Consider the following 15,388-nt stretch of genomic DNA (forward strand, 5'->3'; position numbering starts at 1 on the left):
AACCTCTTCCATCGTTATGAAAATCGTTAGGAACTCCAGACACACTTCAGCTGATTCAGAAATAAGACATCCAATGAAATCATATCTGATCTATGAAGAACAATCACTCCATCTTTGTTGTATTTGGAAATGAGGAACTTTGTAAATGTTAGAAGAAAATTGTGAAATTATGTTTGCCCACTTATTGAAACAAAGTAAAAATCTATGAATTTAGGTTTTAAATCTGACATTCAGCCTGGAGGAAATATCATGTATGCCTCTCACTCCAGGAAAAGTAAAGTTTTGATAACAATGTTCAGTAATTAAAAGAGCCTGTTCTTTTTCATTTTACCCTTGCCAGTAGAGGGCAGTGTAAACTGTGCCTTAGTCAGGAGTGGAAGAGAATATGGAGAGAGAAATATGACTATAACATCAGTAAATAAACACAAATGAATTCATGTAGCACTGCTGAACTGTCCTCAGCTAGGAGGGGGTAATGTTGGAATGACCAGAATAAATCTATTTGGACTATCTTAATAAATTATTTTACAAATTTAATTTTCACTAAAATAAATTATTTTGTGGCTCAGTTTTCAGATTCATTATAAGATCTATAACAGCCATAACTCACTCAGACATTTAATAGTAGGGCATAGAAATGTAGAGTGATCATCTGAAAGACTTAATTTTAAGTTTTTATCCTGTAAATTGTTCTGCAGCAAAGGAAATAGTTGACTGAAGGTTTTATCGTCTGCGTTTCAAACTGCTCACACACTTCAGTCATTTTCAAATCATAATTTCTCTGCCTGTCCCTTCACCTGCATCAGGTGAACATATTGCATAAGAGATGAGAGGAAATCGATTGCTCTCCTCAGATAACAGAATAAGTAATCTATCATTCAGTGACGTGCGGTGAGGTTCATAGCTGGTGAGGCACTGACGTCATCAGAATCAGATTTGCAAATAGATGCATAGATTGACAGCAGTTTACAGGTTATGTTTCACTTCTGCATCCTTACACATACAAACTGTAGCTCACAAAACACACATTTCCTTAAAAAACAAAACAAAATAAATGTTATTACTGTCTTACCTGCTTCGATTGAAAGTCCACTTGAGAAAACTTTTTTAGTGTTGTAATGTAGTCATCCATGTCGAAAGTCGGGATAAGCGAGAGGAAAAAAATCACTATCTCTATTATAATCTATCGCTGCACTTGACTTGCTTCCCGAATCGTTTAGCCTAGCTCGCTGTCACTTACTCGGCAGTTGAGGAGTGAACAAGACGAACGTCTGGGATCTTGAGCGCCCCCTGCCATGAGGCAAGAGAACTGCCTGCCTCACCTCGAACCTGTTCTCTGCCGTTTATAATCGCTCATTACACGAAACACGTTACACAAACACAGTTGGTGACAAAAAGCACTGTACATTATATACATAAGCTAAATTATTGGAAATAAGTTCACATATTAAATTTGTTTAAACCATTTTATTGACGCCGTACAGCAACATGCTCTCTCCGCTTAGCAGCCAGCGCAGAGCCAGGGGTTGCGCAATCCAAGGTGAGGCAGAGCTCGCTGCTGCCTCACCGGCATCGCTTCCAAGCATTTGAATGGGAAAATAAGAAAATTCAGCGATTTTGAACAAATAAAAATCGAAATTGGTGAAGCTACATGAAAAATAAATATTTTTTAGTACAAACCACCGGATGAATATAACAATTTAAATTACTTTATGATTATATATTTTCTTTCTTTCCATGATGGCTGGTGAGGCACTGCCTCACCTGCCTCCCCCGACCGCACGTCACTGCTATCATTCAGCGTAATTTCCTGTTTTCATCACATTTAACACATTTAACATGTTACACAAGATTTTCTTCTAACTTGCAAAGCAGAAATTATTTATATTTCATGACTCCAGTTTCAGTAGAAATAGCAAAGTGATCAAAATCGTACCTGCTTGCCGTTGTAGGAACACTCAGCAAAATTTTATTTCTTTCAGGAAGCTGAAAATCATTTTTTGTATACATAGCCACATCCTGTCTCTGCAACAGGAAACAGACATGATTGCTTCAGAGTGACAATAATCATTATGTAACGCAGGAAGCTACCAACCTGCATGAAGAGAGAATTTGAACAAAATGCTGATAAATTGTTTAATTACATTAAACTAAATCATTAAATATTTCGGTTATTTTTATTTCTCTCTAGGCTTGATTATGGACCATTGAAAAAACTCTGATGTTAAATAGCATAATGTCAGCTCAGCTTTTTTTCATCCAAACGTTTGTATATGTTTTTATTCTGCCTTCTTGTTCTCTAACCACCATCAAGATTTGTGACAAAATTCAGAAATGAGACGCCAAAGCTTTCTGGATTCTCCATCAATAATAGGATGCCTTTATTTAAAATAAATCCATATATTGTTTACATTAAAGAAATTAAATCTTTTCTCCGCAGAGCCCCAATACAGTCATACATATTTAAATAAAAATACAACTACTGAATACATGCAAACTTATATTCAGGTGATTTTACATTATGAGAAAAACCATTGCAAGATACATTCACAAGAAATTTTGTCATGGCAAAAACAAATTATACAATGAAAGTGAAATCTGTGTTTTTGTTTACTTGGTGCTGCACCAAGAACCACTGAAGGAAACGATATGAAAACCTCTGAAGAAGAAACTGAGAGCAACTTCCTTCACGGAATGGAAAGAAAAATGGAGCAGCGTCAGATTTGAACAGCTGTCGGATTTCTCTTTGTCTTTGGTAAAACACCATGAACCATTTCCCCCTCTAACACTAGACTCCACGTTTGTTTTGTTTGTAGTTACCCAGAATGCCCTGTGCTGTAGTCCACTTCCTGCTTTTGGAGCGGTCTCTGCTCTGCTTGCCGTTCACTTATGCATTTAAACCTCACCAGAGGACGAAACGAGAACAAAGTTTGTTGGCGGACCAGCATTCGTTTTTTGATCCACATCAGAGTTCGACTGTGTATTCACATCTCCCCAAACCAAACAGACTTTCTAGGCAAAAATTACTAGAGTTGGATTAAAGTGGACTAAACAGCTGGTGTAAATGTACCAGAATAAAACCAAACACAGCAGGAGTGTGAGATAAAGGAAGTAGAGTTTCTGTAGAATCAGTTAGGCCTTGACGCTAATGGATAACTATTCATATGTTCCCAGTGATTGTCTCTAACTCTAATACATTGGCTGAGGCTTATTTCATGGATTTCTACAATCCTTTGAGCCCTGGTGTTCGCCGCCTCTTTTTAACTCCAAGCAGGGACCATTGAGCTGACGACACAAAGAACGGTTACGACATTTCAGAACCGCCGTCAGCACCAAAACAAACAAAAGAATCAAAACAGAAATAATAGTTACGATAATGATGACCTGCTGTTTGGACTCTACAGGGCTGTTTGGGACTGGTGTCAGTGTGGGGTCAGGCTCTGTTATGATCATTTGCTTTTCACATGTGTCTCCATAGTAACTGTCAGGACACTCGCAAAACCACTCGTTGGACCGTACCAGCCTCTTGCATATCCCATTATTCTTACATTGATTGGTAACACAGACAGGTGAGAGTCTGGAGTAATGAACAGAAATCCAACTGTCATAGCCACTCCAGGAACATTTCACTCGATGAAAAGGTGTTGGCACCTCTATAAATTGGCTTCCATAGGCAACTTGTGTAACTTTGGTATATTTTGTCAGAGGAATAGTAATTTCCTCATCATGATCCTTTGGAAACCATTTATGACTGCATCTCTGTGCAGTCATAAAAAATTTTGAAATTGTCTTAGGTTCGCACTTCATATTTTCTAAACACTCTCTGGCTGTATTCTTCACCTCTTCAACATGTGTCATGTCTGCCTTTACAGTGTAGTCTACAGCAACTACAAGATTCCCAATGTTGAAGGTAAACTCAGCATTAAGCATGATATTTTTGTTCTGACTTTTGTCAAACACCACCACCACCCAGTTGTACCAGCTGTACTTGTTGTCCAAAGCTTCTTTCACCTGAAGAGCGAGGGCGTTTTGGTCAGAACCTTGATCTTTGGTGATCTCCACCACATCTTTCTTTAAGTATTGCTTATAGTTGGTGAGGCAGAACTCCACAGCTGATAACTGGGCTTCAGAGACCTTCTTGAACATCTGCCCAGGTTCAGCTGCTTTGCTTTTGACACCAGTCAGTTTCCAGTAGAACTGGTTGAGTATCATCCCTTTCCAAAACAAGCTGCTCAAGTACAGGTTATATCTGCTGATCATATAAACGTCACATTTAAACTTCTTCTTCAGCAGACTGTTGAGGTTTTCGCTCAGAGACGTGCTGTCCACGGTCAGGTAGCGGTAAAGATTGGACACACTGGACTCAGCTCCTGAACTTTCATAGTAGCTGGTGAAAATTTTAGTTTTCTTAGATGTTTCTTCAGGACTTTGTGATTCAGTTCTATGCAGAAACTCACCAAACTTCTCAAAGGTGTTGAGGATAGTAAGTTCGTCTCTGGAATAGACGCTGGCGTAATTGAACCATTCTACATCTGTTGCCAGGTTGGAGATCTTAATGGACAGAGAGTCCTGTTTCTGGTTTACCTCAACAAAACCTTTCTTTACCTCACTCAGCACCGGATCATCCTGAGGGATAAAGGCCAGGACCATATTGACAACAGAGAAGACCACAGCTCCAACTCCTGGTGCGAAACTAGCAAAGCTGGAGATGCCTTTCATTACATCTGACAGCTTCTTGGAGTCCATACTTCCCATGGCATCTTTGAAGAGAGTCAGAGACTCCTTTGCAACATTTAGGGTCTTCTCTGTTTTCTCTCTACTCTCATAAGGCATGCCAATGGCTGAGGTTGAAGGATCTGACCGCACAGAGAAAGTCGCCCAGTGAAGAAGAATCATGGAAGCCAACAGCATTGAAGCTGACCTCTTTGGAGCCATAGCTGAAACACATAAGACACAACAAGGAATCAGTACCATTGTATCATTGTATACAAACCCATCAGTATCGCTTAACCTTGGGACAATATGAAGAACTCAGTGAGCTAAACTCTCATTGAACAAATTATTCAGCCTCAGATATCAATCAAAACGGTCAATTTTTTTATTGTCCTACAACCTACAGTGTTGTTTCCATTAATGATGACAATAATAAACTTGTTTAATTAGTGGACTAACACTAAACTAAGACTGAAACAATTCTGATGAAATTATGACTTAAAACTAAAATTGTTAGAATAATTTTAGATAATTCAGTTAGCCTAATGCAGCATGTCTGTGTTAGTTTTAGACTAAAAGACCAGGTTTCAAAAAGCTTACTGTCAGCCGACCTGCAGAGAGAGCAGAGCTGGGATTTGGTCCAGTGAGGTTTTCCAGAGGTGATTTGGTCAGCAGCTCCTTTGAGTTGTGCAGCCTGAGGTTGTGCTTCAACAGGAATCCACCAGACATTTTATAGGAAGCTGGATCGCCTGACCTCTCCCTCTGATTAATATTTTCCATTTATTTCAGTACGTATGATGCAATAAACACCAATATTTACCAAGCTGTGTAAAGGTTAAACTTATTTAGATTAAAGAGATCTGGTGTGGCCCATATGATTAAACACGCCAGATTTAATTGAATAAAACTTTGAAAAGCTGAGAGGGGTTTTCTTTTTGTAATTTCAGAATGAAATATAAAGGTTAGATTATAAAGGATAGACTGGATTATTCTAGTTTCAACATTCGGTGTTCCTGAGTCTCTTTTGTTTAATTATATTATTCTTTTTCTGTTTTCCTTTAGTTCAATGCTTTCTTAGTTATTCTAGTTTATTCTTGTTTCTAGTTATTCTTTGCAACTTTAGTTTAATTATGTTCCTTATGTCTTCTCATTCCGTAGTGTTAGACTTATTCCCTCGCCCTCTGTGCCACTTTCTCTCTCTCTCCCCTCACACCTGCAGCCAGGTAGCCAATCAGAACAAGTCCAATTTTCCACAGTCACTCTCTCAGGACTTAAAGACTTATCCTTTCAAATTTCCTTGGATTTATGGTTTTTGTTCTCCTCTGGCTCCCTGTGCTCCAATTGTTTTGTTCAGTTTTTTTTGTAAGTTTTGTTCTTAAATATTCATAATCAACTCTCTGCTTGTGCTGCTCCTTCATTTGGGACCTACAGTATTTTAACCAACATGAGAACTTTATTTATCCAGAGGAAATTATGAGTTAGACCAAATGTCTCAAACTCATGGCCCAGGGACCAAATCTGGTCCACCGTAGCTTTTTGTGTGGCCCTCTAGACTCCAAATTACATCAATAAGTCTCTCCAGTTTTTCCACAAATGTGCAAAATTCATACAAAATCAACAGATCACCACATTTTTCAGATTTTTATTGCAAATTTTTGTCAAAATTGGCCAAAAACATTGGGTCTAAGTGACTGCTGCCTCAGCTTTACGTCATGTTAAGTTATAGTCGAGACGGCAATTAATAAAAACTCATTTATCATCACTCATTAGCACAAATATTGTAAAAATTCCCTACAAATATTTCTAATTTATCACCACAAAATCCATGATTTTGATTGCAAATAAACACAATAACAATCACAAAATCCTGGAGGGACTGATCAGTGTGAAAAGATGTTCAAATAAATTATTTAATTTGAAGAAAAACTTATTGAATGCTGAAAAGAAAAAACTATTTATTAATATTTTACCATTTTAATGGGTTTTATCAATACATTCTGGCACAACAGGCCCTTTAAAAACATTCAGATTTTTGATATGGTCCAAAATAAAAATGAGTTTGACTCCCATTATGTAGACTGTTGTTCACATACATGCATAACCAACCATAAATACTAGAATAAATACATAATAAAAGACAAAGTCACAAGGAGAAACAATGAAGACCCGCCGTTTCCTGTCCTTAATCCCAACTTCCTTCTGCTTTCATGGTCCTCAGCATTTATAAAGTTTCTTTTAGTTTCCACTTTTACTGTGTATTGTATTTTGCTGTTGGTTTTAATGTGTCATATTAACAGAATATTTTGATTTCATCACTCAAGGCTTACCTGAAACTGCATTCATTTATGTAAGAGACAAAATAAAACCAGCCGTGTTCTACATTTTCTTTCTTGACTAAAAATGTCACATATTCAGGGTCTCTTTGGACTGAGCTCACCTCACCTTTGGCTGGACAAACTGTTGAAATTCCATGTAATATTTACTTTCAAAGCAGATTAACATAGTTTAGCAAAATGTATTTTAGAAAACCTTATCACCTCATGTGATGTGTGAATGAATGTCTCTCTGTGCAAAATGAAACTAAATTTGGAGATGAGGAGGGAGTGAAGGCCAAGACAAACGTGGGATTTCTTGCAGGGAAAGTATTTGGCTGAGCCTCCAGAGAAGTCACTCAGTAAATATGTACAAGAAATAAAAACTCTATTCATATATTTTATTTCAGTTTGAGGAGATGCAGCAAAACTTCACAAAAAATGAAATTAGACATTAAGTATGAAAAAAATACATCTGATTTAACTTCATCTTTATGACAAGTATAGAAAATATGTGAAAGTAAGAGTGAATGCTGCAAATGAATGACTTGATGCAATCTGCTGTGTTTCCTTAAATAGAAAACTTTATTTTTTTAAATTAGTTTTAATAATGAACTGAACTTAATGCCTGTTTGATAACTGGGATCAAACAGTAGGTAGATTTGGTTACAGTGAAGGGATTCAGCTTTCTTGCCAAACAGGGAATTAGACAAACACACAATAAATATAACATGATTAAAAGTGACTGGGTGCTCGATAATTTAAAATATACAAACCATAAAAACAATAAAATAAAAACACACTCACTTAAAAACAGTATCCTCATTAGTCAGGATTCTTACTTTAACCCATTTCAGCAACAAAGCAGTTCAGAGTCTTACATCATAAAAACGCCAGAGTCACCAATTATGAAACAATCAGCAAACATTACGTTTTGTCAAATGTTTAATCAATAAACATTAAGATAATAATTTAAAAAGAATAAGAAAAACAATGTTAAGACTATGGTGAGTTGAATTTTGGAAGCTTGTGGCAACAGGAACAAAAATGGTTTTATTCTTAGTTTTACATTTTTTAATCAAATGTGTCCAAATAAGAACCTGAACTCACAGTTCAGAGGATGAAACTCGTCTGTTAAGACTGATATCGATCATCTCTGCACTTTCCTTAAAAATGAAGGTTCTGGGTTCAGCTTCTTCTGACCCATCAGCTTTCTGGCCCATTTAATGCTGGTTCTTGTTTTTAAAATTAGACTACAGAGCAGAAAAATAAAACCGACTTAATAAAAATCTTGATAAAATACAGTCAACAGATGATATATATTATATGTACCAGATCAGACTACTGACGACATGTTTACAAACTGGGTATTTCCTGCAGGGAAAAAACACACAGCTGAGCATCTAGAAGTCACTGAGTAAATATGGAGAAGAGAAAAAAAACTATTAATACTGTGGAATGAATGACGACATGTTTATCTGAACGCTGTCATTCATTCAGCCACTGGCTGCCCAGGTGGTGTCCTGAAGACAAAGTTATTTAAAATATTTTCTGCTTCTTTATCAACCTGCCAATCATCATTTGTTCAAAGGTTCAAAGGTTAACACTGTCTTTCTTGTTGCTGAGGCATAACCTGTTTAGTAGGTAGTGTCTGCTTATGGCAGGCCATTTTAACATAAAATCTCCTGTGTCTGACCATCTGTGATGACATTGTAGATGTATAAAAATGAGTTCTGGCTAAAAAACATGTTGACTGTCCTGAATGGTAATTTAAAGGTAATATCTGTATTTACGTTCTGAATAGTAAGAAGGATAATTCAATGTATTTTCACCAGATTTGTTAGTTGAAAGGTCACAGACCCATAATTACAATAACAACATATCAGTATGAATGACAGTAATTATTCATATCCAGTTTAGTGTAAATCAGAGCATTTTTGTGTGATTTAGGCTGCATTCACACCAGTTTGGACCGTTATAATACATCTTCAGTTCATTTGCCTAGAAAGTCCACTTCGTTTGGGGAGGTGTGAATGTCTAATCGAACTCTGATGTGGACCAACAAGGGAAGTCTGGTCCGTTTACAAACCTTGGTCTCGGTTCGGTTGAAGTGAACACTGGTGCGGTTCAAATGCATATATGAACGCCAACCAAATTGGAGACATCTCTGAAAGCAGGAAGTGGACTATGGCGCAGGGCATTCTGGGTAAATATAACCAAAACAAACACGTTGATCTAACGCTAACGGGAGAAATGTTTTGTGAAGAAAAGTGTTACAAATGCTAAGGTCTGATGCCACACCATTTTTTATCATTTTGTAAAGAAGAAAATTGCATTCAGTGTCTTCAGAGGTTTTTGTGTTTGTTTTTTCAGTAGTTTTTGGTACAGCGCTCCCAGAGGCGAGGAGGGGAACAAGATGTTAGAAAAATTATCCTCCTGTTCATTTACTTATGAGTTTATTTTACAAGTTATGTTTTCATATTATTCTTTTAATATTATTACTCTCATATTATTATTTTTTTTATATTTACTTAACTTCTCTTTCTTTTGTAGAACTTTATTAATCTTTTGTAGTATATTATTAACTTGGTTTAGGATGTTTGCCAGGAAGCTAAAAACGTTAAAACATTCATGTGTTATTAGTTCCATATGTAATTGATTAGTTGTGGTCAGTCACATGCCCTTGTAAGGGCATGTCCACAGAAGGTTCCAGAATGTAAAGACGGTTGGTCAATTCTCTGTGTGACTGTGTGAAGAAGCCCAACCTCCTTTTTCTATACAATAAAGAGAAATGCAAAGAAAGATCTGGCAGAATTGATTCCAGACAGTGTTTGACAGCGATTCGTCGCATCTGCTCTCAATTCTCCTGTTCTGCAGAAAAGAAAAGAAAACTAATCCCTGTCTCTGGCTGATTCTTTGCAGGTTAGGACAAAATAAACCTATCACAAGTCGCTCAAACGGTTTGGTTTGTTTGACAAAGTTCAGTGTGAAAGCAAAAAATCTGTTATCAGTTTTAGTATATTTTATTGATAACTTTCTGGCTGAGACGTCATTCCAACCTGAAACTGGAGTGAAACTGGATTCATGTTCTGCGAAAAATAAAATCTTAATAAAATCTTAAATTATGAATCAAAAAAGCAAACAGTAAAAGGGTGATTCTGCTGATCATAGATTTTTCTGTTCAGTCTCAGAGTCTTCATGTTCCTGAGCAGTTCCCGATTCTTGGTGCTTTCAGTTGTCAGACTTCTGAGCAAACATGAAAGTAGGTTATTAATAATCTTTTGTTCTTTTCAGAACATCAGTTGGATCAACACAAACATGTCTAACTGAAGAAACTCTTAAAATAATCTATGACTGAGAAGCTGAAGATGTCATCAGAACATATCATTAGAGTATCATCAGGAGCACACGCATACTGCTTCTCAAGATATTCCCTGTCCAGCTTCTGTCCAATAGATTTGTCTCTCAGGCAGGTATCCAGGTGGACGGTGGCTTTGAACCTGGACTGCAGCAGAACCAGAGACAGAGCCAAGGTGACCACAGAGAACGGGACGCTGTCTGATTCTTTTCCTGGGAGAATGAAGTCAATGACGATCCGGTTTCTCCCAACAGGGCCGTATTGTTTGGTGAGAGACTCAAATCTTTTCCAAACACCATCGTCTGGTTTTAGAGGACTAACTGTGATGTTTGGGATCATCTGGTCTCCAGCCTGTCTCATTGAGTTCCAGCGGTCCGGTAGTTTCACAGGTCGGTGTTTTTCATCAAGAACTGGACATCCATCCTCCTTGTAGCAGTAGAAGACTCTGTGCTGAGGCTTCAGTTTTCCTGTGGCGATGGCATATGCTAAACCACCGGAGACACAGTTCCAGGGACTATACAGAACCACGTCTCTGATGGAGGCCAGAGGCAGCAGGCAGCTGGCTGGGATCATGAAGTCTCCGATTGCTCCATGAGCCACGAAGGTGATGTCCACAGTGTCGCTATGGTTCTTCTTCTGCTCCTCATCTATGTGTTTTTTAAAGAAATTAAACATGTCCACCAGCTGGTAGAAGGTGGAAGGTTTTTCTTTGAGCCACTTGAGGACGGTTTGATTGGTGCAGTTTTCTTCTGCAAGCTTCATCAGCCTCTTCCACTCATCTGAGCCCGTTGTGCTTTCAAAAATGTGAATACGTTTACGGAGAGCTGCCCTGCAGAAAGAAATTTAATAATTAAAATAAAATACATCTGGTGCATTCTTGTAAAGTATGACATGTCCTGGTAATCACCCTGTAAACCAGAACCAGAGTATATTAATAAAATCTATTAACAAATTCTTAATATCAATAAATGTCTCTGTATTTGATACGTTCTTCTTCAAATTAAATGCTGAACATCTTTTCACATTGATCCGTCTCTTCAGAAATTCGTGGTTGTTTTTTGTGTGTGTGATTTTTTTGCAATCAACATAACTGAGGTGCTAAATTAGAAATATTTTCAAGTAATTTTGTTATATTTGCATTTATGTGTTTCGGTAATTGTGACTCATTACATCAATCACATACTAAAGCTTGACACCAAGCAAGACTGAGGCAGTAGAAGTAGGAAACAATGCCACCTGCAGATGGTAGTTAGCCATTACTTCAACCTAAGGTTTTTGACCAATTTTGCAGAAAATTAGCAATAAACTCACAATTATGTAGTGTGAAAAATAGTGGGGATCAGTTGATTTTGCGTGAATTTCCACACAAAACTGAAGGGACTGATTGATCAAATTTGGCAGTAAAAAGATAAAACTGATTTAATTGACAAAATATTTAAAGACACAACTGTTATCTAGAAGGTTCTATTTTAGTGTCTAGAGGGCCACATAATGGCGGGCCCGATTTGGTCCTCTGAGTCTGAGTTTCACACTCGTGGTTCTCCTTCTGCAGTAGTTACACAGCAAACTGGCCAGAGTAGAAATATCAGTATTTACTGATTACTGTGTCGAGACTTTAGTGTTGTATTTGGTGTAATCACGGATTTGCAGCGAACGCTTTTTACAAGGTAAGAATACTAATGTTCATGTACTTTATAAGTATGTATGATTAGAAGGATGATATCAAATATTGCATTATGGAGAAATTACGTGTGTAATCTTTAGTAACCATGGAGACAATGCTGCACTGTCATGTGGCCTAGCATGTATGGAAAAAAACTGTTTAGCATCCCCTCTTTTGTGCCTGTTTAAGGCTTCTTTAAAGTAAGGCGAAACGCCGTTTATAGTATAGCGATATAAATCATATTGTGTGACTTCAGGGAAAGTTGGCAATTTGATTAACACGGCAAAGGAAAGATGTATGGGTCTGTTTCTAAGCTAGCTATTTCAAACTTTTGTAAATACCACCGTCTATGATCCCACACCAGGTGTGTTACGTTCACAGAAAAATTAGCTTCACTCGAACAAGTGGAAGCCATGACTAAACTGGCAAAAACAACTTGGGAAAACAATTTAAGTCACTCTGTTCCATACTTCCGACGTCAATATATTACCGTTTTCAACACTAAAATGTAAACGTTTAACATCCGGGTACTTGGCCAAGATTGCTTCTGGAAGAATCTCGCCTCTAAAAAACACCACTAACTTTTAAAATATTATTTTAGGTCATTTGTAATTATTATTGTTAAATATACCAATATTTTGCGTTGTGTTTAAGCTTTTGGTGGATGGACTGAAACCCTAATTATTTTTTAAGACTTTGTAATAAGTACTGAGTCTATGGAGGACATTTGGGTGAGTCTGCTTTTTAATAATTGTTTTAATTGAGCATAAAATGTTTATTTCAGGGTACACCACTGAAATTTAACTGGATATAGATCATGTCTTAATTCTTATTATATGGTAGACTTGCTGCTGTCAATGTCCTGCTGAGGTTGAGTTCACAAACTGCAACATAAGATGATCAATTTAATTGAAAATGTCAATTTGTTTTTTATGGATTTGCTGCAGTTGTTTCCTCTTGTTTTCTTTCTGCAACCAAAGAATTTGTTTCAACCAACCAAAGCTGTGCTAGATTTCACTTTTGCTCAGAATATCAGTAACATTTTTAGATGTCTTTTAAACGTTTAGAAACTTACAAAATTAACCGCGTTTTCAGCTCCACTAGAGAAATCAGCAAATCCTGGAGTAAATCAGTTTTCAGGTTGTTCATGGTTGGTGAATGATCAGGATCAAAAACAAAACTCTTAACCTGGGGAAGGAAAACAAAATCATTTTGAGAATGAGAAAATTCTGAACTGCTGAACCAGTTTATTAGTTTTAACCTAAATTTCCACATTTCTGTTAGCTGTACTTCCACTAAAAAACAGAGACTCTGTATGACAGAACAACGCAGAATAAATCTATTGCTATCTATTTAATAATAAATACTAATAATACTGGGAGGTTATTAGAGCTAAGCTGCATTTTCTCTTACCTGCCGCAGACCGTTCAGGTAAAATTTATGAGGGTGTTTAACAGGAAAGAACCCAGCAGCCTTATTTATAGACCTTGGATTATATGACATCACGTACACGCCTTATAATATTCCAGCCATAAAAATAACATTGAAAGAGAAACTTGTGACATAAAATCCCCAGAGACTCCAGAGATGCCATTCTGTAAATGTCAAAGTTTTACAGTTCATTGACCATAATGAACAACAGAGTTCGGCCAACACTGAGCAGAAAAACCTGCTCATCCTGCAGCAGGATCTGCTGTGTGATGCTGGCATGGAGTAAAATATGGTAGAAGCTCAGCAAACAGAAATAATCATTAGGTTTGTGTAATGTATCTTGTATTTCTCTCTTTGTACTCTTCACTTATCACACTGGACGAGTTTTATTCAAGGTAATCACAATGACATAATTCTACATATCAACGATTGATATGAAAACACACCTCTGACCTGGTTTGGTTCAGGAATCTGCCAAACGTCTTCCTGTAAATCAGCTGATTTACTGTAACTCAGCAGCTCTCCACATGTTTTACGTGAATTTAAATCTTGCAGCAGAAACACAGCAGCTGCTTCACATGTCCCTTGTAGGCTTTACTTTTAATGTGCAAACCCTGAACTCATGCATGGATCAGTAAATATAAAGATTATATTAAAGTCTAAACCAAGAAATACTTTAGACTTGTGAGCCAGAAGCGCGTGTACAGTACAACATGTTCTGTCAGATTATATATTTTTAATTTGTGATTCTTGCCTGTGAAATATTGTTTTGTAACTAATTTCTTATGATGTTATTCATCTCAGTCTCAAATTCTCTTCAGTTTTTCTTTCTTCCATTTTACTGTTTCTATAAAACTGATGTGTTGCTTTCCTTCAGTAAGAGATTCAGAGTTTGACTTGTCCACTCTGTCAGCTCTTTGGGAAAAGAACATGGATTTTTAATCATTTCAATTTCTCTTTCTGAATCAGCCATTAGATTGACCCCAGCAACACATAGCAACTGAAATCTGATTGGATGAAACTTTGCTAATCCACACAGGCAGGTACAGGAGGCAGCTTAGCCAAGAGAAATGTTACAAAAACACCCAGTAGATTATTGAAAGTAAATTAAAACCATTTATTTGCACCAACATGAGAATATAGAAGTCATTGATACTGATTGGGTTTAGTTGTGCTTAGAAAGCCTTGCAGGCCACAACTGCTGGGAGACGAGTTCATGTGAAGTAGTTATGAATGAATTACAAGTTTCTTCTTATGTTTATGAAATTAATTTTTAAATATGACGACGCAGCAGAGGAAACTTTTTTTTTTTTTAAATCTTCCTATAGGAGAAAAAAATATTTTTAGAAAGACTCAAAATAAAAATTTGACGTTAATTATAATTACATGTGGTCTGGTGGTGTGACTCCTGCCACGCCCTCCTACCTGGTCTACCTGCCTGTGAAACACCTACAGAAGCTCTAGAACCTTTTTGTTCACTTCTGTTTCTGTTTGGACTTTTGCTGCATCTTTTCCAGTCTCTTCCTCAGAGGAGACTTCACAGACAGATGGCGTTATCATCTCCATATCTTACTCCAACAGCTTTGTAGTTAAAAATATACACAAATATTAAATGATTATTACTCAGTCTGATGTATTTTGCTGATAAGCCCCATCACAGCAGAATATTTCACAGTAGAAATGCTGGAGAGACAAAAGGTTTATTGAAAAATACCACAGAAGAATAAGAAATGGAGGGGCTGGAACTTAGTCACATTTCCTAAACATGCAGTAGTTGTTGCAATATTAAAAATAATAAAGAAGCTGGTTGTGCAGCAGTTGTTGCACGACCAGCTTAACCAGACACTCAGACAAGCCAAGTGTCTGATTATTCTCTCTGCATCCCAACACCAGAGTTCTGATCTAAATTAG

The 15,388-nt window shown here is 37.0% G+C and overlaps 2 protein-coding genes across 3 annotated transcripts in view; both read right to left on the reverse strand.

Moving 5' to 3' along the window:
- Positions 1 to 15,388, reverse strand: part of LOC114160177 (NACHT, LRR and PYD domains-containing protein 12-like) — a 35,531-nt gene that overhangs the window by 10,341 nt on the left and 9,802 nt on the right. For both annotated transcript variants that reach the window (XM_028042629.1, XM_028042628.1), the window contains exon 2: positions 1,937 to 2,025. The gene's annotated coding sequence lies outside the window, so the exon portion shown is untranslated. The remainder of the gene's footprint in view (positions 1 to 1,936; positions 2,026 to 15,388) is intronic.
- Positions 2,382 to 5,634, reverse strand: LOC114160178 (cephalotoxin-like protein). Its single transcript, XM_028042631.1, has 2 exons — positions 5,325 to 5,634; positions 2,382 to 4,937 (listed from the first exon to the last, which is right to left on the reverse strand). Exons 1-2 carry the CDS (start codon positions 5,491 to 5,493, stop codon positions 3,214 to 3,216), a joined length of 1,893 nt encoding a protein of 630 aa, XP_027898432.1. The 5' UTR covers positions 5,494 to 5,634; the 3' UTR covers positions 2,382 to 3,213.

The sequence above is a fragment of the Xiphophorus couchianus genome, chromosome 16 (genome assembly GCF_001444195.1).
Source record: "Xiphophorus couchianus chromosome 16, X_couchianus-1.0, whole genome shotgun sequence".
Classification (NCBI taxonomy): Eukaryota; Metazoa; Chordata; class Actinopteri; order Cyprinodontiformes; family Poeciliidae; genus Xiphophorus; species Xiphophorus couchianus.

Coding starts and splice junctions, on each gene's coding strand:
- LOC114160178 (XM_028042631.1), bottom strand. CDS start 5,493: ATGGAAAATATTAATCAGAGGGAGAGGTCAGGCGATCCAGCTTCCTAT. Junction 4,938..5,324: donor CAGCTCTGCTCTCTCTGCAG/GTCGGCTGACAG, acceptor TATGTGTTTCAG/CTATGGCTCCAAAGAGGTCA.